Source organism: Ursus maritimus, unplaced genomic scaffold, assembly GCF_017311325.1.
Source record: "Ursus maritimus isolate PB19 unplaced genomic scaffold, ASM1731132v1 scaffold_23, whole genome shotgun sequence".
NCBI classification, from domain to species: domain Eukaryota; kingdom Metazoa; phylum Chordata; class Mammalia; order Carnivora; family Ursidae; genus Ursus; species Ursus maritimus.
The window spans coordinates 5,680,456-5,704,899 of record NW_024424786.1 but is presented as its reverse complement, the minus strand read 5'-3'; the positions used below and the strand labels follow the sequence as shown (position 1 = coordinate 5,704,899).

The 24,444-nt window shown below is 48.9% G+C and overlaps 1 protein-coding gene across 2 annotated transcripts in view; it reads left to right on the top strand.

The window, feature by feature from the left end:
• The window catches only part of PLEKHA7 (pleckstrin homology domain containing A7), a 206,641-nt gene that overhangs the window by 149,900 nt on the left and 32,297 nt on the right, over positions 1 to 24,444 (top strand). For both annotated transcript variants that reach the window (XM_040638858.1, XM_040638859.1), the window contains exons 10-13: positions 9,128 to 9,598; positions 17,292 to 17,814; positions 18,301 to 18,387; positions 21,068 to 21,121. In XM_040638858.1, coding sequence (XP_040494792.1) covers positions 9,128 to 9,598; positions 17,292 to 17,814; positions 18,301 to 18,387; positions 21,068 to 21,121 — 1,135 coding nt within the window. The remainder of the gene's footprint in view (positions 1 to 9,127; positions 9,599 to 17,291; positions 17,815 to 18,300; positions 18,388 to 21,067; positions 21,122 to 24,444) is intronic.

Below are 24,444 nucleotides of genomic sequence, written 5' to 3'. Positions count from 1 at the left end.
TGAGAGATGGAATAGTCAGCCAAGCAAATCCAGACTTATTAAGTGTTCTGTTTTCCCAGAATAAGATGTTCAGACATTTGGTTAGTTAGAATTATTCATCAAGCAGTACTAAATCTTCCCTCTCCTCCAGTTTGGTGATCTGCATTGGAAAACCTCCATCTGTGTTAAGTGGGGGGCCCCAGTGGTCATGTATTCATCTCTGCCCAACTTGTTTCTCACCAGATGCTTCTATTCTTATAGTAGGACTCCTGATTGCAGGTAGCAGAAAATGCAGACAAATTTATCTTTTTTTTTTTTTTTTAAAGATTTCATTCACTTATTAGCGAGTGAGAGAGAATGAGTAGGGGGAGGGGCAGAAGGAGAGGGATAAGCAGACTCCCCACTGAGCAGGAAGTCCGATGCCAGGCTTGATCCCAGGGCTCTGGGATCATGACCTGAGCCCCCCAAAGGCATATGCTTAACTGACTTAGCCACCCAGATGTCCCCAAATTTATCTTAAATAAGGAGGAATTCATTGGTTCCCTTAACTGAAAAGTTCAGGATAGGTCTAGCTTTAGAAACAGGTGGGCTCAAAGCTCAGACAATATTATAAGTCATTGTCTAAGGCTCTGGGCTCTGGCTACCTCTGGTTTGGATTCATTCTTCAACTCCATGTGGAGGTCCCTGGCAGATCTTAGATCTGGTGGCAAGGTAGCTGCAGTAGCCCTGGACTCCTGTCATCTGTGGGGGGGAAAGTCCAGCAGGAAAGAGCCAGAGTCTTGTCCAGAGCCATTCAGATTAGACAGGCTTCAATCCCATTTAAACCCTAAACCGTGTACTGTGGTACATCCTGGGAATGCACATCCTGATTGGCACAAGCCTGGGATACGTGCTTCACTTCTGAGAACCAGACCACAGGGACTGAGGGTGAGGTAGGGGTGAATGGCCAAGTCAATGCCAGGGCTGTGGGCAGAGGAAGGAGAAATGACTCATTGGGATGGGATAAAGGAGGCCCAGACAATGAACGTCCAGGCCAGCTGACTCACCCCTCACTTTCTTCTGTGTTGGTTTCTTTTACCTTTAGTTTTCTTCCCCGAGCTTTGTATCTGAAGTCATAGATGTGAGTTCAAATCCCAGCTCTACTACTTTCTAGCTGAGTCACTTGTACAGATCAGGTATGCTTTTAAACCTCAGTTTTTCTCAGTCCATGGGCTATTACAAGCGTTAAGTTAAATAAATGAACGTAGGGGTGCCTGGGTGGCTCAGTTTAGTGTCGTGATCCCAAGGTCCTGGGATCGAGGCCCACATCAGGCTCCCTGCTCAGCGGGGTGTCTGCTTCTCCCTCTGCCCCTGCTCATGTGCTCGCTCTCTCTTTCTCTCTTGCTCACTCTCAAATAAATAAAATCTTTAAAAAAAATAAATGAATGTATAAAGTGCTTACTTAGTAGGATGGCTAAGATACTTTGTATCAGATATGCTACCTTCTATAGGGTTTGGTTTAACAATGTCATGGGCTCTTTTTTCTTTACACCCTTCCAGTTTCATCGTTCTTCCTCTGGGTCACATTGATGAGGAGTCGTCTGTGAACAAATTGCACTTTCTCCCTTATCAGGATGTACTCATCCTGTAGCAGTGTGAGTGTGGTTCTGTTCTGCCCATCCTTCCTTCTACCTGCCCCTCTCCCTTTCCTCCTCCCTCCTCTTCCCACATCATTCCTCTGACCCAGGAGCAGAGCTGAGCACCCTTGCTGCAACTCCTGAGTTTATCCCCTTGTTTCCTACATAGGCTTCACAGTCTCTTGATAGAAATTCATTCACGTATTCTTAAGATCCCACCCCACACACTGGATGGGGTACCACGCAGTGTTGCCAAAGCCTGCTCACTAGCTCCTTCGGTTCATAATTTCTTCCCCCCATTTTCATGTTCTTCCACTTGTCAGACTTTGGACTGTCTTGAAATCTGTCTTCCCAGCTCCCCTGCATTGGACTGCTTTTTGTCTCTTGTCTAAGGATGTCTTGTCCTTTGCAACAAGTTAAAACACTAAACAAGGAGGTTAGCTTGCTTTTACAGCTCACAAAACTGGCAAGCAGCTCAGATAGGAGGGCCTGTCAGAAGACAACTGATCTCCTTTCTGTTTCCAAACCTCTCTGGTCTCTGTGTAACTGTAGTCCTGTCTTCGGACTGAAGGAACTTATAGTCTAATCACCTTTGGAGTAAAAATCAGTTTCCTCAGGGACTTTGAGCACTGCATGGGTCTGGTCCCTATGACACTTGGGCTCATGTCTTGCTATTCCCCATTCTCTGTGCCCCAGTAGTACTGAACTTCTTAAATTGGGTGCATTTGTGCACGTGGTCATCTGTTTAGTCTTTCATTCTACAAGTTTTTATGGAGGGCATGTTGTGCATCAGACACGGTTGAAGGTGCTGAGAAATACAGCAGTGTTCAACAAAGAGGCAAGTCCCAGGCATTCTTGGGTAGGGATGGTGGAGACAGATCATAAGCAGGTAAACATCAAGATGATTTTCTATCATGATCCATGCATGAAGGCAGTAAAATAGGGTGATGGGATGAGAGGGACAAGGGCGCAGGGAATAGCCACTGTTGTTCGGGTGGTTAGGGAAGATATGGAGGAGAAGCCCGATTGATATATGAGGCTGAGGCAGAGTGCTTTAAGCAGAAGGAATGGCCCTTACAAACACCTGAGGCAGGAATGAGCTTGGTTTATTCAAGAAACAGAAAGCTAGGGAGTGTGGCTGCATCTAAGAGAGCAAGGGGGAGAATAGGCTGTGATGGAGTCTGGGTGAGAGATGGAGGGCCATCTCAGGAAGCACCAGGATCCATCTGGGCCTTGCTCTTCTGCTGCCCCAGCCCTCACCCTTATTAGGAAAAAGTCAGTGCATGCTTCGGGCCTTAGCCTAGATGTTATTTCCTCCTTCTCTGACCCTTCAGTGTTAGATGCCCCAGCTTGTCATTCCTTTTGCACAGGACTTTCATGCTCAAGTTACATTGGCCTGCTTTCTCATTGTCACCCCTAGTCATCTATAAACTCCTAGAAAATGGGACGGTATCTGCACGCAGTAAGCAAACAGTGCATGGATAGATGCGTGGCTGTTTGGCTGGCTGGGCAGCTGGGTGGATGGATGGATGAGCAAAACAGCTATGAAACCTCTACCTGTAAGGGGTTCGAATAAGGATTTGGGGTGTTTCAGAGCAATCCAACCACTGTTGTGGAATTGACCTGTGGGGAATCATCCTGCTCAGAAATGGCGCATACATTCCTGACTATCTGCACTGTCTTCAGAGAACTAAATATTTGGCCTTCCAAAACCAGATCATGTTGAGTAAAGTGTAGCAGGAACACCTGAGGTTGGACAAGCCCCTTGCACCTTGAGCAGAAGTAATTTATGGCAATGTTTTCAACCAGGTGCAGGGCTTTGGAGTCAGATCAGATGGGGTTTGAATCCTGCTTATGTCACTGGTTGCATGATTCAAGGCAAATTGGTTAACCTCTTAGAGCTTCACTTTTATTACCTGTAATGAAAGATTAATAATATCTCTAGCCTTGGAGGATTGGACAATGATAAGAGGAGGTAATATATTTAACTTATTAGCTCAGGGTTTTGCATTTAGTGAGTGCTTGGTGATGACTGTTGCTGCCACTGTCCCTATTCTTTGGTAGAGACAATTTATTGTAGGTACTTACTGACTGTGTGCCCTCAGCCACTCTGGGCTTGACAGTACTGACCTTGCAAAATTGTTGTAGGGATTAGAGATGGTCTATGTCAAGTTCCCGGCACACAGTAGGACCCCAAATATGGTAATTACAACCAAGCATTGGCCACACAAAAAATGAGTGACCCAGAATGGTGACTGCCACAGGGAGATGAGAAGTGCGCAACGTGGGCCAGAACCCCAGACTGGATTGGGTTGAACTTTGATGGTTGAGCATGACTTACACCCGCTAGAAAGAAGGAAGGATTCTTTAGGTAGGAATGAACAAACTGAGGAGACCTGGAGTGACCAAACGTCCTTTATCTGATTTGTCAGTCCTTAAAACTTCACAAGGGACTTTGCCAGTAGCCACTTCTTTGAGGCAGGAGGCACCTCAGCCTGGCAGTCCAGTGTTTCATTTATTTTTTAGCCTCGCTCTTCTTTGGGGGAGGACAGCCTGACGAGCTGGGGAGTGTGTTGTCAGAGCGGTCAGGCCCTCTATTGTTAATTTAGAGCAGAGCGTGAAAGGGAGCCAGATATCTGCTCCACTCCCAGGGGGACTGCCCTATTTAACTCTGGGGGAGAGAAGAAACAGACTCCTGTCTCTATTTCTCTCCAGCCATTTCCTTCCTCAAATGCTAGGAACTAATTCCAGTGAACAGACCTGCCATAGGCTCCCAAGATACTTTGGGCCCCTTTCTCCTTAGCCTTTTGTACAAGTCTGCAGACTGTGCCTAGGGTCAGTTGTGACTTTTGAGCCCACTGTCCTCCTGAGACCGGGGTCAGTGCTCAGGACTCAGCGTCTGTCAACATAGGCTGAGCTGGTTTCCCAGGGCAGGACTTCCGCCACCTGATCTGGTTCAGACTAAACTCTCTAAGAATATTGGTGGCCTGGGCCTTGTTCTTGGGTTCCTAGTTTGGTCATTTCAGTGTGGAGAGTAGGGAGGAATCCTCTAGTGGGAATTTGATAGAAGGGCTGTATCTGCCATGGGACCAAAGTCCAACCAAGGCCCTACAAGCTGTCATTCCTCTTCCCACCCAAATCTTTGGAAATAATAGTTCTTATTTCCTGGTAAGATAAAGGGTTTAGATGCAGAATAAAATAATGATCAGTGCTTGGTATAATCTGTTAACTTCTAAGTTCTTGTGAAGAAAATGAAGATGAAAGAAGTATCCCCGGTGTGAGATGAGTTCTTTTCCCACTTGCAGGAGGAAACAGGAATATGTTCTAAGCAGACACAGAACACTGTTGTGATGTGCTAAAAACGGAGGGACCCAATTCATGCTAATAACATTTAGCCCCTTGCAGCAGTTAGGTATTGTGTCTGGTTGCTAGTAACAGAACAACCCAACTTAGGATAGCATCATCAAATTGGGTTTTAGTTTTCTCACGTGACACAAATCCAGAGGAAGTTAGTCCAGGCTGGTATGATGCCGTCAGGGATCTGGGCTCTTGCTCGCTTTCTACCCAGGTTTTAGCGGGTAGCTTTTATCCTTGTTTTTGTCACCTTGAAATCCAACATAGTCCAAATTCCAGGAAGGAAGAAGGGAAGGTTTAGCTAACCCAGCTAAACATCTTCTTGGCCAGATCTAAGTCCCATGGTCACCCTCAGCTCCGAGGGAGGTTGGGAAATGTGACTTTTTACTGGCTACTTTGCCACTTAGAAAAACTTTGGTCCAGGAAGAGGGAGAGAATAGATATTGGGTCGTCAATGCATGTGTATTTGAGGGCACACTGTGTGCCAGGCACTCTGCTGTGCTCTTTCTGGGCACTGTCTCCTTTAGTTCTTGCCACAGTCCAACAAAGCGGGGGTTGTTGTCCCCATTTTGCAGATAAGAAATCTGAAACCAGAGAAGTCAGAGACTTGTTCAGGGTCACCCAGCTTGTATCAGGTGGAACCAACCCTTGAATTCAGGTCTGACTGGCGCTAAACCCTGTGCCCACTGGGTTTGACACATTCAGCCAAAATGGTCACCAAATGCCAAGAATTCCCTGTGACTTTGAACAGTCACTGAGTCCAGGTGCTCACAATAATAGTAGTGACCTGCACTGGAGGGCTTGTGTCATCTTAGCTGAACATGTGTGCCCTGCGTGGTCAACTTCTCTGAATGATGGTCATTGAGAGCTGAAGGATGCTTCATTCTTTTCCACCATTGTGCTAAATTGAGCATTGCAAATCTATTTTGTGACAGGTCTCCTGATTTGAGAAGTTGTGTGTTAAATTGTAGGGAATGCAGGGAGATGGGCGAAAACCAGAAAACATTTTTGCCTTAAATCATGTATTTTAGCAAGTTAACTGTTTAAGTCAGTTAAGGTGGGGGAGTAGAGGATATTACCTTCATCTTTCTTACCTACAGCTGTAGCCTGAGTTTTTTGGGCCCAAAGGCATCTTATATAAGGCCCAGTAGTCAGAGACCAAGAACTGTTCATAATCCCAAGTTTGAGGGCCTAGAAGGCTGCTTGGTGGCAAGCAGACTACCATTTTTTTAGCCGCTCTCTTTAGTCTTATTTTGCAGTAAATGGGGGTGTTAATCTGAAGAAAGGATTGGTCATTCTCTATCACCGTTATCAGCAGGATGTGCTGGCGTATGTGAGGATGTGCACGTCGTATGTACACACATAGTAAAGACGGGGATTTATAGTTATAAATTGGCTCCAAGGTGAGAAAAGACTGGAAACCCACGATTTGGGGTCAGTTAATAAAAACACTATTAAATGTGATTACCATGATTAAATTGGGCTTTAGGGTTGTCTGGCTTTGAGGGCAGAGACCGTTTTCTCTGCTATTTTCTTATACCTCAAAGTGCCCGCCCCAGTGGGGATAGATGGTTGCACATTAAATACATGGACGTTGATTGGAAGAAGGGAAAATCCCCATTATAGTTGGTTGGGCTGTGTCATCATACCCACCGTCCTTGGTTTTTGGAGTTGAGGAAACCCCCTTTTCCTTTTAGTTTTAATGTTTTTTATGTAGGTGGCATGTTTGTTTCACAGCCTGGTTTTCGTGACCAAGTGCTGTTTATCACTGGGGTGGGAATAACAAGGAGGGACAGTTGCTTAAGTTCACAGTTGGAGTAACCAGGTTATCAAGCTTCGGTGACTTGGCTGGGGTGTGACCCAGAGGGCAGCCAGAGCTCTAGTCCCCTAGGCAGCAGCCTTAGCACAGCCCCTCCCCTGGGGGGGGGTTTCCCCAAGTTTGAGAAAGAGTAAAGAAGATCGAGGCCAACCTAGGCAACCTGAAGGCTACTGGTGGGGGTTACACTGGTGCAGTTATAGAGGGTTAAAGGAAGAAAGGACAGTGTTAAAACCTATAATGTATACTGTGGAAAAGAGTTGTTCCTTAATGAATGTACAGTAAGAATTGCTTTTTCTTAAAGTGTAGCCCCTGAATATTTCCCATATATTCCCACTACTGGAGCTTACAGACTAACTGAACATTAGGAATGGAAGGGCCCTCAGAGATCACGATCTAGACATGTCATTATAAAATGATATAATAGGACTCCTTCCACTAAGAGTAAAGAGCCCAAACTCAAACTAGCTCAAGTGAGAAAGAGAATTTATTGGTTCACAACCAAAGAGTCCAAGGATATATCTGGTTTAGGTGTGGCTAAATCTCACAGCTCAGGCCAGATATTTAGGATTCTCTCTCTCTCTCTCTCTCTCTCTCTCTCCATCTCCTTTCGTTGGTGGTTACATTCTCAAACAGCTGATTCCCATATAGTTATAGCAGCTCGAGACCAGCTCCAGCCAGAACCCCAGAACTAACTCTGACTGGCTTGGAATAGGTTATGTGTCAGCCCCCAAACTAATCACTGAGACTGGGAGCCTCAGCTGGACAGGGAGTAGGAGAGTCAGCAGCACCCAAACCACATGGATTGGGAGTGGGGGAGGTGGTCCCCAAATGAAAAATGAAATGCTGAAATTGATTTTTTTTTTTTTTTAAACAAAGCTTTGGGTTTTCATGGAAAAGTCAGGAGAGTACATGGACAGTGAGATGTGTGATTGCTTTTCTTAGGGGTTACATTGTTACTTTACACTGATATATATATATTTTTTACACTGATATTTTAACAGTCTCCCAGACCGCATTGATTCTGCCCTGAGTCTGTGCTGATTATTGGTAGCTGGGGTTCCTAGGTTGTTGTCAGGATGCCTGGGTTGTGGCCACTAAGTTATAAATGCAGCCGCATTTCCAGTGTATGCTTTCATGTTGAAATGGAGAGCCCTCTGGCTTGGCCATCTGAGGAGTGATGGATCTCAAGGCCAGGACCTTTTTACCGAGGAACTTGGCTGCCCCAGCCAAGGGTCTTTGGTAATTTTCTGGTCTTTCTGGGCTGGGCTGGAGTGTGTCCTCCTTCCTCCCCAGTCTAAATTCTTCACAGCCTATGGAGCTGCTGCTCTGTCCCTGCTACCAAGTAATGGGGACGTAGACATAACTAGGGTCCTGCCCCAAGGAAGGGGGGCAGAAAGGCAGCTTACAGTGGCAGACAGGCCACGAAAGAGGAGTCCTTCTCGATGCCCCCAGAAGTTCTTCCTCTAGCCTCAGTTCACATCCTGACTGATGGCACCCCCCATTCTCCTTTACAGTTTCTAGGTCTGCACGTATGTGGGCCATGGGCACACATTTGGAGAGGCAGTGGGAACCACATGGGCTCTGTAGCACTACGCTCGTGGGCAAATCATTTATCTTCTCTGTGCCTCAGTTTCCTTATCTCTAAAATCTGACTAGTGCTGCTTCAGAGGATTGTTGTTAGGCCAGTGTTCTTGTGGGTTCCTGTTTGAGCACTAGGTAAGAGGTCATCTGAAGAGGTTGCTGAGCCAGTTCTCTACTCACCATCTTGGGAGAATGTTCATTATGTGCTAATTGTCCTTTGGGCTATGCTAGATGCCAGTGGGAGAGACCCTGGGCTCGGGAGCCTTCTGTCCAAGCTGGACTGCCCCAGACAGACAGATGGACAAAGAGCAGATGGGAAAGGCATGAGATTGTCACATGTTTCATTTATTCGATCAGTAGGATTTATAAAGCGCCTACTGTACACCAGTCATTGCATATGCACCAGTTGTGGGCATATTGTAATTGGACAGATGGGCCTCTGGCCTCAGGGAATTCATGGTCTACTTGGGCGTTAGATGAGTAAACACAGTTATGGTCCAGTGTGGTTAGTGTGACAGTGAGTCAGCTAAGGTCCCAATCTAGACTGGGAGTATGTGACTGGAGTGGCTTCCTGGAGGAGGCAACATGTAGGCCAGGTCCCAAAGGAGTAGAAGTCAGGCAGGAAGCATGAGGGACTAGGTGTGAAAGGTATTCCAGGCGGAGGGAACAGCCCAGGCAAAGGCCTGGAGGAAATTCGAGTACAGTGTGTGTTCTCGGGGGAGTCTTGGATGCCCGCGGCGCTGTCTGGAATGGGCTGAATGTGCCTCTGTCATTGCAGGGACGTGGACAAGGTGGAGCGGCAGGCGGTCCCCCAGGCCAACCACACAGAGTCCTGTCGAGAGTGTGGCCACGTGGGACCTGGACATGCGAGGGATTGTCCTCATCGAAGCCATGAGGATTCTTTTGGCTTTGAGAGGCGGGAGCAAGAGGAAGAACGGTACCGTTCCCAGAGGGACCCACTGGAGGGCAAGCGAGATAGGAGCAAGGCCAGGTCCCCGTACTCCCCAGCTGAGGAGGATGCCTTGTTCGTGGACTTACCTGGTGGCCTGAGAGGCCAGCAAGCACAGCCCCAGCGGGCAGAGAAGAACGGGGTGCCGCCCGCCATGTATGGCCCAGGAGAGCAGAACGGGACCGGCGGGTATCAGCGGGCCTTTCCTCCCAGGAACAATGCTGAAAAGCACAGCCAGAGGAAGAGCAGCCTGGCCCAGGTGGAGCACTGGGCGAAAGCCCAGAAAGGGGACGGCAGGAGGTCAGTAATACACTCAGGAGGGCTGCTACTCATGAGCATAATAATGCAATAATAGGAGCTATCATTTCCCCAGCATGTGCAGGGGAAATACTGGCCTTAAACTCTCCACCTCCATTAGCTCCGGAAATTTCTGTAACAACCCTGCAAGGATGGGATGATATCCCCAAGTTATAGACAAACTGGGGCTTAGAGAAGTGAAGGAACTCGCCCAGGGCGCACAGTAAGTGACAAAGCCAGAGTGCAGACCCAGGTCTATGACCCTCCCGAGCCTGTATGAGATTACATCAGGTGGCTTCTTGGTTCCCCAGCAAGCGTGCAAGCTACGATGGACATAGCTGATCTTCTCCTCTTACTCCACTACTTCTCCGCATCTGGGAAATGTTTGTAGAAAGTAGAGTAAATACAGATCCGTTTTCAATTCCAGGCACACAGAGAAGTGCTTAGGCACTGTTGACAGTAGGCTTTATCATACCTATTCCTTCAAGAAGCAGTTTTTAATTATTTAGGGGGCATGCGGTTTTTGCTATTTGCAAAGCACCGTTTGTATTTTATTACAGTTTTAGATTAGTAAGGGCGCTTTTCTGAATGTGAAGAATTCAGGGTCACCAGCTTCCCCATTTTCTCCAGAAGCCGCTGTGTTTTGTCCTCCTTAGGAAGACAGTAAATCGTTTCATCATCCTCGGGCTTCTAAAACCAGCCACTGACTGGCGAAGGGATAGCAAATCCCTGGGGCTTTCAGAAAGCTCCCCGGGGACTCAGGGGCCGCAGTGGATGTGCCAGAGCTCAGGCTGAGTCTGCCATAGACTAACCTGCCTGATAAACATGTTCTAAAAACCACACTGCATTTCCCCCTGTGGGCTGGGGGGGGAGTGCTCCTAAGGGAATAGCCTCGGCCTCTTTCCAGGTGTGTGGGGATGCTGTGCGCGTGCTCATTGTGTAACCTCTTTAATCTGGTCTAGGTGGGCAGTTGTGAGGGGAGATGATGGAGAAATTACAGTGGAAATCCCCCAAGGAATTGGTAGACATTGTTGTGGGACAGGCTAGGAAGAGGAGGGCGTTTGGTGTTGTAGCTAAGATACCTTCCCATTCCCAGCCAGGACTGACCAGGTGTCAATTCCATTTGTTCAAATTGTGTGTCTTCTTAAAAACAGAAAGCTACCTCCCAGGGACACAGGGGAGAGAAGCCTGTATTCTTGGTGCTGGGCTAGGTAGATCCCCCCCGGGAGGTGATTCAAAGTGCCCTCACTGCTGAATGAGGTTGGAAAGCTGGCAGGCATTATATCATGCAGGTCTCCTAGTCCAAGGTAAAGCAATTGGATTTTATTTGAAAAAGCAATAGGGGAAGCCACTGGAAAGTTTTAAGCAGGTAAGTGACATGATCTGATTAGTAATTCGGGAAGAAGAGCCCAGGGAAGATGCTGTTGCGATAGTCCAGGATAGTAACAGTGAAAATAGGAGGAAAGAGAAAGATTTGAGGTACATTTTGAAGGTTGAAACAGCAAAGTTTGTTAATGCGTTGGATGCTCAGGATGAGAGAAAGGGAGGAACAAGGATGATCCCTAGAATTTTGACTTGAACAACCAGCTGGTTGCTGAGACAGGGAAGGCTTAGGAGCAAGATTGGGGGGAAATCAGGGTTCCCATTTTGGACAGTAAGTTTGAGAAGCTTATTAGCTATCCAAGGGGAGATGTCAGGTTGACAATTGGGTATCGATTATGGTGTTGGGGTCTGAGGTCCGGTTGGGAACAGTCAGCACATAAATGGTACCTCAACACTTAGAAGTTCGCAGCAGAAGGGGGGTCCGGCAGAGGAGACAGTGTGTCAGAGAAGCTACTCATGATAAGTTAGCTATTTTCTCTTACATGTCACACCTCCTAGGAACTGTAGTCAATTTGGACAGGCTAGGGGAGGTAAAAGCAGGAGAAACCGGAATTAGGGGAGGATAGGAAAGCTAAGGGTTTAGCTCAGATGAGCTTGTATTTCTTGCTAAAGAGTTTGGATTTAGTCTTGGAGGCCTGTCAAAGCCATCGATGGCCTGAAGGGTATTGGCAGGAAGGAGGCATCGGGACACCTGGGGAGATTTTGCAGCCTAGACAGTCCTTCCTACATCCCAGCTCCAATATAGCAAGTCCATGTATACGGTGAAGAAATCTGCCAGGTGATTCTGATGTGCCCTGCCCCAAATGAAAATGGTAGTTTTAGTTACTCCTTACTCTTAAAAGTTTTTTTTTTTATTGTATGCACATAGTTTAAGGACTTCAGTAGTATGTCCCCCATCCATCCCTACTCCTGATTTCTGTCCATTTGAGGTAGCCACTTTCAGTTCTCTCAGTAGTTTTCCCAATTTATTTCTGTATTTCCAAATAAGATACTTAACACTGCTCTTTCTCGATTTTTCAGTTTTAGTTATCAATAGACATTCTACTCTAGAAGATAAGGATTGAAGTGTCTTGTTCCCCGCTGTGCCTTTCCAATAGACGTACACTTACTCTTATTTTAGCTTTACGATACAGCATAATTTTTTTACAGATCACTAGTCAGTTTTTATATTATTATGACAATATAAATATTCACAGCTGGGCCATAATGTACTATAATTAAATTTCATTTGTTGAACAGTTTTTTGTTTTCTGATGTTGATAATTTTCACGCTTGTGGTTCACTTGGTTTTCTTCGTACCAATTACTAATTTAATCACCAAATTCATAGCTGCTTGTGTAAATCTCCCTTTGCTCAGTACCCGCAAATAATCAGTAATCCACTCACAAAGTTAAAAAAAAAATCCAAATACCAAAGGATAAATATTGAGAAATAAGGGTTCTTCTCCTTTATTTTGGAAACCTACTTTCACTCCCTAAAGACCAACCGCTGTGTTAAAAATAAACCGTGTCCTTCGCCTTGCTTTTTTCGCTTAAAGTATCAGTGTATATGCAAGTGTGTATGTCAATATCTGGATGTATCTTGGCTGTCTTTCCATATCAGCCCACATAGACATGTATTGTGACTTTGAAACAAGCAGAGTGCTCCACTGTGTGCGTATGCAGTGGCATTTATGCCATGCCCTATTGATGCCCAGTGAGGTTGGTTACGAACATTTGCTATTACAAACTATGCTGCAGTGAATATCCCTGCCCCGTTGTCTCTGCATACAAGTGCCTGTGTACTTAACAGATCACTTGAAGTGGAGTGACTGGATCAAAGGGTATATGCCATTTCAATTACGACAGTTATCACAAAATTGCCCTCCAAAAATGCTGTTTCGGTTTATACCCCACCCGAAGTGTCCTTGTTTGTCTCCCTCCACATCAGCATGGGGAACTCCTGTTTCAGGTTAACTCCTTGCTCCAGCGACAATATGGAAGATGGTTTAGATGGAGAAGAGCCTGGAAAGAGGCAGTGATTGAGTATAAGGTGGTCATAGCTTGGGTAGGAGGCGGGTGAGACCCAAACCAAAGCGGTGAAGATGATGAAGATTTTGAGGAGGATGGGAGGACACACAGAGGTTGAGGTCGAGCAGGTGTAAGACTTGGCAAACCGCTTCACTGAGGCCGGGAAGGCGAGCAGGGCCACAGGTGGAGCTGGCATTTAACAGTGTGGCTCGGTTAATAGGTAGATGGGGTACAGCCTGGCTGTCAGGAGTTTTAACAACACACCCCTCCCCGCCCCCCTTGTGACTCTAATGTGCAGCCAGGCTGGAGAATCCCTAGCTCAGAGTGAGCCATAGCAGAGCATGAGAGGCAGAATGCTGAGGACCTGCAGCCCAAGGGGTGGACAAGAGCAGTGTCTGTGAAGGAGGTGAGCGGGAAGGTGGTGGTGGGGGGGAACTGGAGTGTTGATGAAGGGAGTTTCGTTTAGAAGGAGTTTGCACTGGGAATGACTTCTCTTTGGGGCTGCTGCCTTCCGAGGAGGCCGGGAGCCGCTGAGTGTCTGGAACCTCAGATCTCTGCTGTCTTCTGCTCAGTCACTGGCGCTTTTGGTCCCACTGAGCTGCTTGATGGGCTTACATGAGCAGACCTGACCTGTCCTTAGTCAAGCTAGGATTTTCAAGTTAGGTCAGGAGGCACAGTACGGGAAGAGGAGGACAGGAAAAAATCAGAAAAGGTCGCATGGCCAGTAAGAAACCCTTTGTGGCGGGGGCACAGAAAGGACTTTCAAAAGCTGTGTGACTGATAACGCAGTTATAAGTTGTTGGTCGAAATGTCTCTACATAAGTGCTTCTGGCAGCCCACAAACCTGTTGTTCTGCTACACACAGGGGCCTGTACTTGGGCTCAGGGGCCCATAGGGGAGCTGAGGGATGCTAAGTCAGTTGCAAGTAGATGACAGGGCTGGGGAAAGCATTGGACTTTGCTTGCATAGGAGCTGGAAGTTTGAGCCTTTCTCGTCTAAGGGGCAAGGTGACATGAGGTCTGGAGATGAAAACAGTTCATTGGCCTTGAAGGTCACTGAGCACACAGTGAGAGGAACTTCAGTCTAGCAATGGAAGCAGATCTCAGTGGGCTGAAAGGGAAAAGTGAGGAATTGAAGACACCCTTTTGAGAAGAAAGCTGTCTGAGTAAGCGAAGTGCACAGTCTCTGATCATTTACTTGCATCTGGAAAGGACTGCATGTTGCATTCTCAGAACTGCTGTTTACCTTAAAGGTGTATTTGTATTCTCTTACAGTCAAGTAGTAAGTAGATCTGGCTGCTTAGTGAAGGAGCCTCCAACATTTGAAAATACAAAAGAGGGATGTCTGTGCTTTGTAGGATTAAGACTGTGCCAGTCTCGTTAGATTGGGCACATTAGGCATTGGAAGGAGGGTTATTTGCACTGTAATATGATCTCATATTCGTGGATCTAGACCACAGAAGAAATTATTTCTAACGGTTCTTTTAGTACTTGGAGACAGGCATTATGTTTCCCATCGTTAAACTCCTTAGAATGATGTTTCGTGAGGACAGACTAACATACCCTTAGAATTCTACATTCTAAGAGATTGTTTTGAAATTCTAGCCTTCCGTTTTTCCCCCCTGCTATTTCAAGTAATTTACATACTTGTAATAAAAAGGCAGGGGTGGGGATGGAATCAAGGACTCAGCTATTACAATGAGGAACAGAGTAGAAAGTGAAAGTCTTGCACTGTTGATGTGGAGGGCAGGGTGAAGAATATCTACTGCATAAGTAATTGGGTATAGAAATTGATTTTACATTTTGATATGACCAGTTCGTAGTGGCTGTATCAGAATATCCTGTTTTGTGCCTTTTGGAACAGGGAGGCCCCTTGGCACAGAGCAGGGTATGAGGGCAAGAGACCAGAATCTTTCTTTTGGGGTAAGGATGGGTTTGGGGGCCAGCAAATGGATCTGCTCTCAGGGGCAAAGCTGCTGTGGGTGCTCCTGCCTATTTCAGGGGGACCTTTACGTCTTCTTGCAAACTTATTGCCTCATCCCTCAACTCCACCATTGGTTAGTTGTCTTGGTTTGGCCTCTGGAGCTCACCATTGCACTGGGATTTTGGGGGTTGCCCCTAAATGGCCAGCAGCGAGGGCTTGGAGGTGTGGCAGACACTGCGGAAGCAGAGGGCACAGGCTAGAGGATGAGCTGAGGGCTTTGGGGCACCACTCTGTGGGGGACTCTGACTGTCAGGGTGGCAGGCACCGAGAGCCACCTACAGAACCAGACCAAAGGGGTTTGGGAGCAGAGCTAGGACATGCTTTGCATAGTCTGAATTTTGCTTCAGCCAGAGTGACAATGGTTGGTGAATATGGAGTCCCCAGGGGAGGCCCCCAGCCTGATTTCTGCCACTGCCAACACTGCAGTTTGAGGATTCAGCCACTGCCCTTCCTCGGAGACCCATTCCCACTCTGATTTTGGGAAATCAGCAGCAAATCCTGCCACCTAGTGGCAAACAGACACACTAGCCGGATAGACAAGTCTGGCTGAAGAGATCTTAAAATTACCTCCCATAATCGCCAAGATAAAAATAAAAAGAGAAGAAAGCTACCGTTTTTGAATGACAACTATTTCTAGTCCCCACAACAATCTATTAGGTTCTTCGTATCCCCATGTTATAGTAAGGAGAGTGAGGACATAAAAGACACAGAGGTCATAGTAAGGAAGTGATTACATGAAGTGAATTTAAGAACAATTAGCACTTCTCAAACTTTGGCCACCTGGAGGGCTTGTTAGGACACAGGAGGCCCGGCTCTACCCCCAGGGTTTCCGATTTGGCAGGTCTGGGGGGGGGGGCCTGGTAATCTGCGTTTCTAACGAGCTCCTAGGTGGTGCTGAAGCTGCCCGTCCAAGCCCATATGTGGATGCACTGGCTTAGAACAACGGCTGGCTGGCTATGCATCAGAACTTTGTCAGACCGTGGACAGTACTGCAGAGTGTGACATAGTTCCTGCCCTCTGAGGATTTACAGCTTGGCTGGGGAAGAGATGTCTTGCAAGGATGAAAAGGTTGCATCAATAAAAAGACCTTGGACAAGTTTCCTACAACATAATAACTAGGTCAGAGTAGAGTGGGAGCCCTTAGGGCTGCAGAAGTCCTCTCTGGAAGGAGCATAGGAGTCGTGGAAAATGAGTGAGATTTGGGTGAATAGGGCAAGGGGAGCCCATACAGGTGGGGGAGGGAAGAACAATATTATGAGAATAGGGAGAGGCAGAAAGGGAGAACCCATTGAGAAGTTGCGTCAGTGTATCAGGCGTGGACCTGCGTTTTCTTGTCTCATTTACTGTTCAGAACAGCCTTATGAGGGAGATAATTCTGTCCTTATGCTACAGGTGAGGAAGCTAAGGCTTAGCGCAGCCCCGTAAGCTGCCTTGGGTCATCCAGCCAGTGGATGGTAGAGCTAGCATTCAAACCCAGGTCAAGCTATCTCTGCATTTTCCCACTCTGAGAAGTTGCCCAGGTGTGGAGGAGGCTAGGTGGGATTAGGGTCAGGCTCTCATTCCTAGGCCCCGGCAAGTGCAGGGGTGCACCTGAGCGGATGTGCCTCTTTAACTGTTGGGCCCTAGATGCCTGGCTTGCCCCAGCCCAGTCCTGTTGGAAGAGCAGTGAGAAAACAGCAGGACTGCAAGGTGGGTTGGGATCAGGCACTAGAGAGTGGTGTGTTCTGGGCTGAAGGGTGTCAATTTTATTTCATAAGCAGTGGGAGTCATTGATATTTTTGGAGCAAGAGAGTGATTGGATCCAAGCAGTTGAATGTGTACGGTGTGGACACTGGTTAGGAAGGGCTCAGAGTGATCTGGGGGAAGATGATTAAATCAGTATCTGGACTAGAGTAGTAGGAAAAGAAGAGAGTTGGTGCCAGCCACTTCCTTTGGTGTGAGGATACGAGCAGAGGGCAAGTCTCAGTGACTGGGGAATTACGGGGCATTTCCTAGAAACAGACACACCTGTTTGGAAGAGCTGACTGACAGCGAGAGGGAGAGGAGGAGGCAGGTTTCATCACCTTGCACTTGAAGCGATGGGAGTGAGGCAGTCGGGCTGCCTGGTAGGGTTGATACTCCCAGGTTGTTGGAGAACAACGGTTTTGGAGTGTTCCGCATAGGGAGTGACTGAGGTCCTGGGTGTCTGCTTTGATTGTTCTTTGGGGGTTCTGCCAGGGCTCCCTTGTGGGGCTGGCGCTGTGGATTTACTTAGCCGTGTTTCCAGAAGCCTGGCAGACCCTGTGCTGGTCGTCTTACCCATCTTCCTCCTCTCTCCTCAGCCTGCCCCTGGACCAGACCCTTCCTCGCCAGGGTCCTAGCCAGTCACTGTCCTTCCCAGAAAACTACCAGACTCTGCCTAAGAGCTCCCGACATCCCTCAGGGGGCTCCTCGCCTCCTCCCCGCAACCTGCCGAGTGACTACAAGTACGCGCAGGACCGAGCCAGTCACCTGAAGATGTCGAGCGAGGAGCGCCGGGCGCACCGGGACGGCACGGTGTGGCAGCTGTATGAGTGGCAGCAGCGCCAGCAGTTCCGGCACGGCAGCCCCACGGCGCCCATCTGCGCCGGCTCCCCAGAGTTCGCCGACCAGGGCCGGAGCAGGAGCATGCTGGAGGTGCCCCGCTCCATCTCAGTGCCTCCGTCTCCCTCCGACATCCCTCCTCCGGGCCCCCCGAGGGTCTTCCCACCCCGGCGGCCACACACACCAGCAGAGAGGGTCACCGTGAAGCCACCAGACCAGCGGAGGAGCGTGGACATCTCACTGGGGAGCTCTCCCAGGAAGGCACGGGGCCACGCCACCAAGGTGAGACTCCGGAGGGCTGCCGGGCAGCTGGGTTCAGCATTAGGACACCAGGATCCTCATGTGGTTTGAACACAAATTAGAACAATTTCGAATAAGGAGAGGTGACACCCCTGTGGTACTTGTAGGTGCCAGGTGCAGTGCTAAAGGCTTTGCTTTAATGCTTACCACAACCCGATGAGGTAGGTGCTATTATCATGCCCATTGCACAGATGGGAACCCTGAGGCATTAAGAGATGAAGGATCATCCAACTAGAAGTCTGCAGGAAAAGATACCTGTGTTCAGTCGGTTCAATAATTTATAATAACCCGACTTCAGCTTTACCTCTCCAAGGAGCTTTCCCAGTTTACCGTTGTTGTAACCCGGTAAGAAAGATGTGGACCCCCCATTTCACAGATGAAGAGGGGTAGTGCCATGTGGCAGCCCGTCCCGGCAGAGAGGGGCAGAGGGCCGGCCCGCAAGCTGACTTCCTGTCTCCCCACTTGTAGAACTCCTCTCACGTGGACCGCCGCTCCATGCCCTCCATGGGCTACATGACCCACACGGTCAGCGCTCCCAGTCTCCATGGAAAATCGGTAAGCCGCTCCTCATCTCCCCTCCCCATGAATGTGATCCCGCCTGCAAAGTGCCGGGTGTTCCGCCACCCCGAGCCAGTCACCTGCAGTCTGCAGGGCAGCTGTCAGCCCCCACTTTAGAGACGGGGAAGCTGAGGCTCAGAGGAGTCCAGTGACTTGCTCCGTGTCATCCAGCTGACATGGGGTCCTCCCCAGATCAGAGGAAGAGCTTGGGGGACGTGAAGGAGAATGGGGGCTTTTCTTCTCTTTCAGGCAGCATTTTGCCTGCAGCATTTTCCCAGCCACGTGCCTTTCTGCCCTTAGCTCCTCTCCTCTCTCGTCCAGGTCTTTGCTTTGGTTAGTTACCTTTGTCTTCAAAGTCCGAGTTGGGGTGAGGTTGCACTGTTGGCTGCCGTTTCCTGAAGAAAACAAAACAAACTGCTTCCTGCAGCCCCTTTTCTGCCAGTGCCTTTATTTGTCCTGATGACAGAATTAATGCAATAATTACTTAATGGTGTCACATCAGTGCTGTCCCGGCACCGGGGTGAAGAGTAATTATAGCGTCGTGCTCCTGCGGTGGCTAATTTCCTCGTGATGTGTCTACACACCTGCAGCTGGAGGAGCTCTCGCTGCTTCTCACCCGCTTACGGCGGCACCAGGCCAGGTTGGCCAGCGTGCGAAATCTCGCCGTCGGCCAGTTACTGCAGCACCAGCTGACCTTTCCCGCCTGCCAGGTCAGCGCTGGTGGGCCCTCTCAGGGCCGGGGCCACCCTGGTGGGGGGCAGTGAAGTGACGTGCTGGCCCGTGTTTTCTTGTGCCCACGCTCTCGTCTGTATTTGCTGTCTGGCTCGTTCCCTCGCTCCCTGCCTGTTTGCTTCTGGTCACTACCGCCAGACACTGCGCAGTGGTGGCAGGGCCCACACCCCTGGTGCTGTGGAGGAGCTTGCATGTGGCGTGAGGGCCCTCACCTGTGGCTTCTCCGGCTGCGAGTAGTGACTGCCAGGCTGGTGTGTGGTCATGTCCGAAGGGCTGTGCTGGCTGTCACCCTTGTTGCCACCGTGGCCACTCCTTGGGATGCAGAAAGGTGTGTTTCATTGGTGTCAGCCCAAGGGGAAAGGCAGGGTGCCCTCTCCCATCTGGACAGTGCCCTGCTGATGGACAAAGCATCCGCACATCCCTTATCTTAGAGAACCTCCCTGTACCTGGGAGAGGTTAGGCAAGACAGGAGTTATTACCACAGACAAGGTGCTGGATCCAGAAGGGGAAGCGACTTGCCCGGGATCCCTCAGCCAGTGGCATGCCGGCTGGAGCCAAAATTCAGGTCCTATCTGGCAGTGTTCTAAACCTTCTGGGACATGGAGGTCTGCAGGCAAGCTCCTCAAGGAGTGGCCAGGGAATTGCTCTCTGAGGCATCTTGAGCAGCTGTCCATACAGGATTGGTCCCTCTGGGCTGCACAAAAGTAGGCAGAGGACAGGAGAGGAAGTGGACAGGAGTGTCACCTTCTTTAACTGTCCTGTTTTAGTGAGCCCTGAGGGACTCAGGAAATGTACTTGGAAAAATGAATGTAAGGGAACACGTGCAAAACCCCTAAATTGTGAATTGGGGTGATTTTTAATAACATTCCTCTGCTCAGTCTTCCTTACTGCTATTGAAAGTGTATCGGGACTGGGCTGATTAGGGAAATAGGGATGGGTAAGTGGACAGTTTAGGGATAGAAATAACATCTTGGAAGTCTCCAGTGTCCCTGTCAATGGTCCTTCAGGTCTTTTCATGCTTAAAAGTACAGCCCGAACATCTCATATTGTTTACTTGTTTGACATCAGAGATGTAAACAGGGCCCTTTCCCCCAGCTCTGGCTTGCCTCGGTTTGCCGGGAGACCTCTTAGCTGGTTGTGAGTAAGTGGCACCTGGGCCATTTTTCTTAAACTTTTACAGCCCCTCTGCCTAGCAGTTAGCTTCTGTGGTCCATTACATGGGAAACACGGGTCCTAGAAAATGAAAAGAATCTTTTGCTTATTCTCACTGTTCCTGGTAATTACACTGAAGAAGTCAATAGATTGTCAGAGACAGTGCAAGCAGATAGGTCTGACATTGAAACTTCCTCAGCTAGCTCCAGACATGGCCCCATGCTGAGCCAAGGGAGCTGAAAGTAGCTGCTGGGGCTTATCATCCTAGGACCCAAGATCAACATCCTGGGTCCCCAGATCAACTCCCTGTCCCTTTAGGGCATTTAGCCACCAAGGGTCATTTTGCTGCATGCATGTGCGGTGAGCTAGTGCAAAGGTTTGGTGCCAGGGATTGGAGCAGTGGTGATTGAGGGGCCCCTAGCTCAGGTGTTGCCTCTCCTCTTCCAGCTAGATGTCTCTAGTTCTGTCTCAGGAGCTCACCACTGGCCTCAGCTGCACCGCTGTCCTAGCCCTGTGGTGGTATGTGTGCTGTCTCCCTCCTCCGCACCAAACTGTCCCCCCAGCCAACGGCAGGACTAGCTTGGCTTTTCCCCACAGTGACCTGCAAGATCAGCATGCTGAGAGAAGGCTCTGAGCCGCGCTGAGACATTTGTGCTGGCCCTGGATGTGTCAGTCTGCTGTCGTTCCTTTACCCCAAAGCTGTGCAAAGTCCATGATTCACACATGAAGCCCCAAGTTTTGGAAACTCCTGGTGTTCGTAACTGGCTTTTTTCTCTCTGTGCTTCATTTGAAGGCTGACGATACCTACCTCCAGCTGAAGAAGGACCTGGAGTACTTGGACCTAAAGGTGAGGGACATCAGGCGTCTTGCCTCCCTTGGACACAACACCTTTCTGAGCGTGTCAGCCTCCTTGGAGCCAAGCCCAAAGCCAAAGGCTGTGCAGGTCTTATCAAATCTGGATCCCAAATGAAGACGTCTCCTGTGTAAATCAGAAGAGTTATTTCTTGCTGCCTCAAACTCTGGGCTCAGTTCTTTGTGATTTCTGCTGTAAGATTTCAGGCTTATGGGATGAGGGCATGAGACCTTGATCTCTTCCATCCTTGGTCAGGATGCAAAGGCTTCTACATAGGAAGTAGTTCCTTCCTCAGAGCTGCCAGTGGGGTTGGGTTTGGTTCATAGGGTGCCACGGATGTGCATTTTCATCCACGAGCATTTTAGTGGACTATCTTGGTTTTGTTGCTGGGGAAGGATGTTCCACATGGAGTTCTGCAGCTCTGAGGCCCACTGTGGTCTCCCGTATGGCTAGTCTCCCATCCGCATTCAGGAGAGGAGCGCTGGACGCCTCCCTGTAGGTAATAAAGCTTCAGGTTCGAAATCAGCCTTCAGAGCACAGAGCGCGAGAGAAAGCTGACGGGGAAGTGTGAGAGGCATTCTGCGTGAAAGAGAGCTGCTATTGTCTCCTTACCACAGCTCTCTGAAAGCTCCCACTGTGAAAAGCACTTCTGATGCCTAAACCATGAAATTGACTGAAGGAATGTGACCTTTAATTAACTGTGGGTGTGAGAGAGTTGGGGGGGGGGCTGTGGGAGGACACCCAGGCGACTGCCACGGGGCATGCCTCCTCCAGCTCCCCTGGGTACCTGGCTTGAGGTATTTTTAACGTGGGGATTGACATCCAGCCTTGTAGAAGCAAGAGGATGAACCTTAGGCCCTGCAGGAGCAGATGAGGGGGGCCTCCCCACACTGAGACAAGATCAGAGCCTTTGATTAGGAAGCAACTAGTTAGCTTCCGTATCTGATGAGCACTTGCTGTGTAACCAGCTCTGGAGAAGCCTAAGGGACATGTAAGAGAAAAAACGAGACTCTCTGGCCCTGAGAAACTCCCAAATGGTCTGGGTTAGAAAAAGAAAATCTCCCAAAGTAACACAGACTTGTTTATAATGAGCTTGCAAAGATCTGTCTGGCCTATGCCCAGAGTTGAGATAGTGAAGGTCACCGTGGGCTGTAATGCTGGGAAGCCTTCTGAAGGAGGTGGCATATGTTTGGAGCCTTGAAGAGCCAGAGGGTTTGAGTTGGTTGACATTAAAGGGAAGGGAACAGTGGGAGCCAAGGAAAGCCAGGGGGAGGGTGGTTTGGCTAGGGCTGGAGGAGGCAGACCGTGCATATTCCTGATTCTTTAGGAAGGAGGGGTGCAGTGAACAAGAGTCAGACTTGGCTTTCTGACGTGAGCAAAATAAGGAGGGTTCTCTCAAAACCAGGACGTTTTCTAGCTTATGGGAGAGGCAGATCACACAGAGCATGAGTGAGTATTGTAAATATGGTAGTCATGCCTCAGGATGCAAAATGTACAGCCCAGCCCATCCTGCTGTGCCCTGATCCTGGGCATGGTCCTTCCACCATGCCCACCACCCCCACCTGACCTGGAGACATCCACCTTCACCTGCCCTGTGTTACCGCCTTGTCTCCATTCCCTGGGCTCCCCAATAAGCCAGTCACCATGCCACCCCTCGGTTCTTCTCACCTCTGCCCTGGGGCCATGCAGTCAGTCAGAAGTATTTATGGAGCATTCATGATGTACCTAGGCTGATAAGAGAGGTTTGGTTCCCCAGCAGCATGGGTGTACCTTGAAACAGTCCTCAGAGTGCTTGGTGCATGGTGCATGGTGCAAGAGAGAGCTTAGAGAGGCTGAGCTGGAGTAAAGGGAAATCTCTGTCTTCTGATTCCTGTTTGTATGGGAGAGCAGAAACTCACAGCTGGTCCTGGAGGGAAGATTCAGTTCAGGTCTGTTTTATTTCAAGATCGTAGAATTTGAGTTAAAAGGGATTTAAAGAGAAACTGAGGCACAGGATAGCAGAGCCAGGAGTCCTTGGGTGTCCTGACTACCAACAGAAGCTTAGTATAACAATAGAGGGTATAATATGTGACAGTCACTGTGTTTCACTGCTGTTAAATTATGTAACTCCCACAGTATCCCTGGAAGGAAGGTGTTGGTATCTTTTATTCACTGACTAAGGCTCAGAGAAGTAAATGACTTTCCCAAGGCCACATAAGCGGTTACTGAGGAGTTGGTATTTAGATATAGCTCTGACTCTGAAACTTGAGTCACCTTGCCTCCCAGCCTCTCTTAAAATGCTTCTTCCACTACTGTGGACCCAAAGGCATTTCAGTTTTTGATGGAGCTGAACTGTGGTCATTATCCCAGGAAGTGTGTTTAATGTGATACAGGCAAGGTGCATCCCCGGGGTGTTCACTAGCTAGGAGCTGTCTGCACCCAGAACATTAACCAGTGACGCTCTGGAAGTTGTCACTGTCATGGAAAGCAGTTATGTTGATACCAGAGTTTCCCCAGTCTTATTTTTGTTATTCCAGTTGCTAGCTCCTCTCAGAGAACTTTCCCCCAAATGAGCTGCACTGGTAGCAGGGAGATGCTGGGGTTTGTGCTGTGTGTGAGTTGTCTGTCTGACATGGCTGCCAGAAAGGTTGGCACCACCTTGGTCGCTCTTCAAGGTGCAGAGAGTATCCACATCAGGACCTGCTCTGCTCAAACCCAGCTGGGGTATAGGGCTCCCAGATGGTGTCTCACTTCGGGACTCAGATGAAGAAAGGGCTGGAAGCAAAGCAGAGGTGTTGAGGGTTTCTAGAACCATGGCTGAGGATGTATTAGGTAGGGTGCTTTTGTTTGCAGGTGTCTGAAACCCAAATCAACCTGCTAATAAGCCGAAGAGGGAATATACTGGTTCTTTTAGCCAAGGGCTACATCCCCGGGGCTCAGGCCATGCCATCACTGTTCTGGTGTGTGCGCTGTGTCCGCATGGCAGTGAAGGTGGCCACCTGTAAACCCAAGTTCACTTTCTCCCTCCCCAGCATCCCCATGGGTGGACACTTGCAACCCAGACTCCCTGTGGAGTGGGGGGAGGGGTTCCCTAATGGGAAAGCATGCTGGGCAGAAACAGGAAAGTCTGCTGCACTGCAGAATGGTGGAGAGAGTTCTGGGTAATTCAGGAGCCCTAGAGACAGTCTACAAAACTCTGAAATGTTACCACGTGTCTTCTGTGGCTGCAAGGGGGAATGAAGACAAATGGATAGCATGTGTCAAATGTACTTCAATTAAAAAAAAAAAAAGATAAGTGGATAGCAGCTACAAGTAGAGGGGTTTCTGAAAGGACCTGC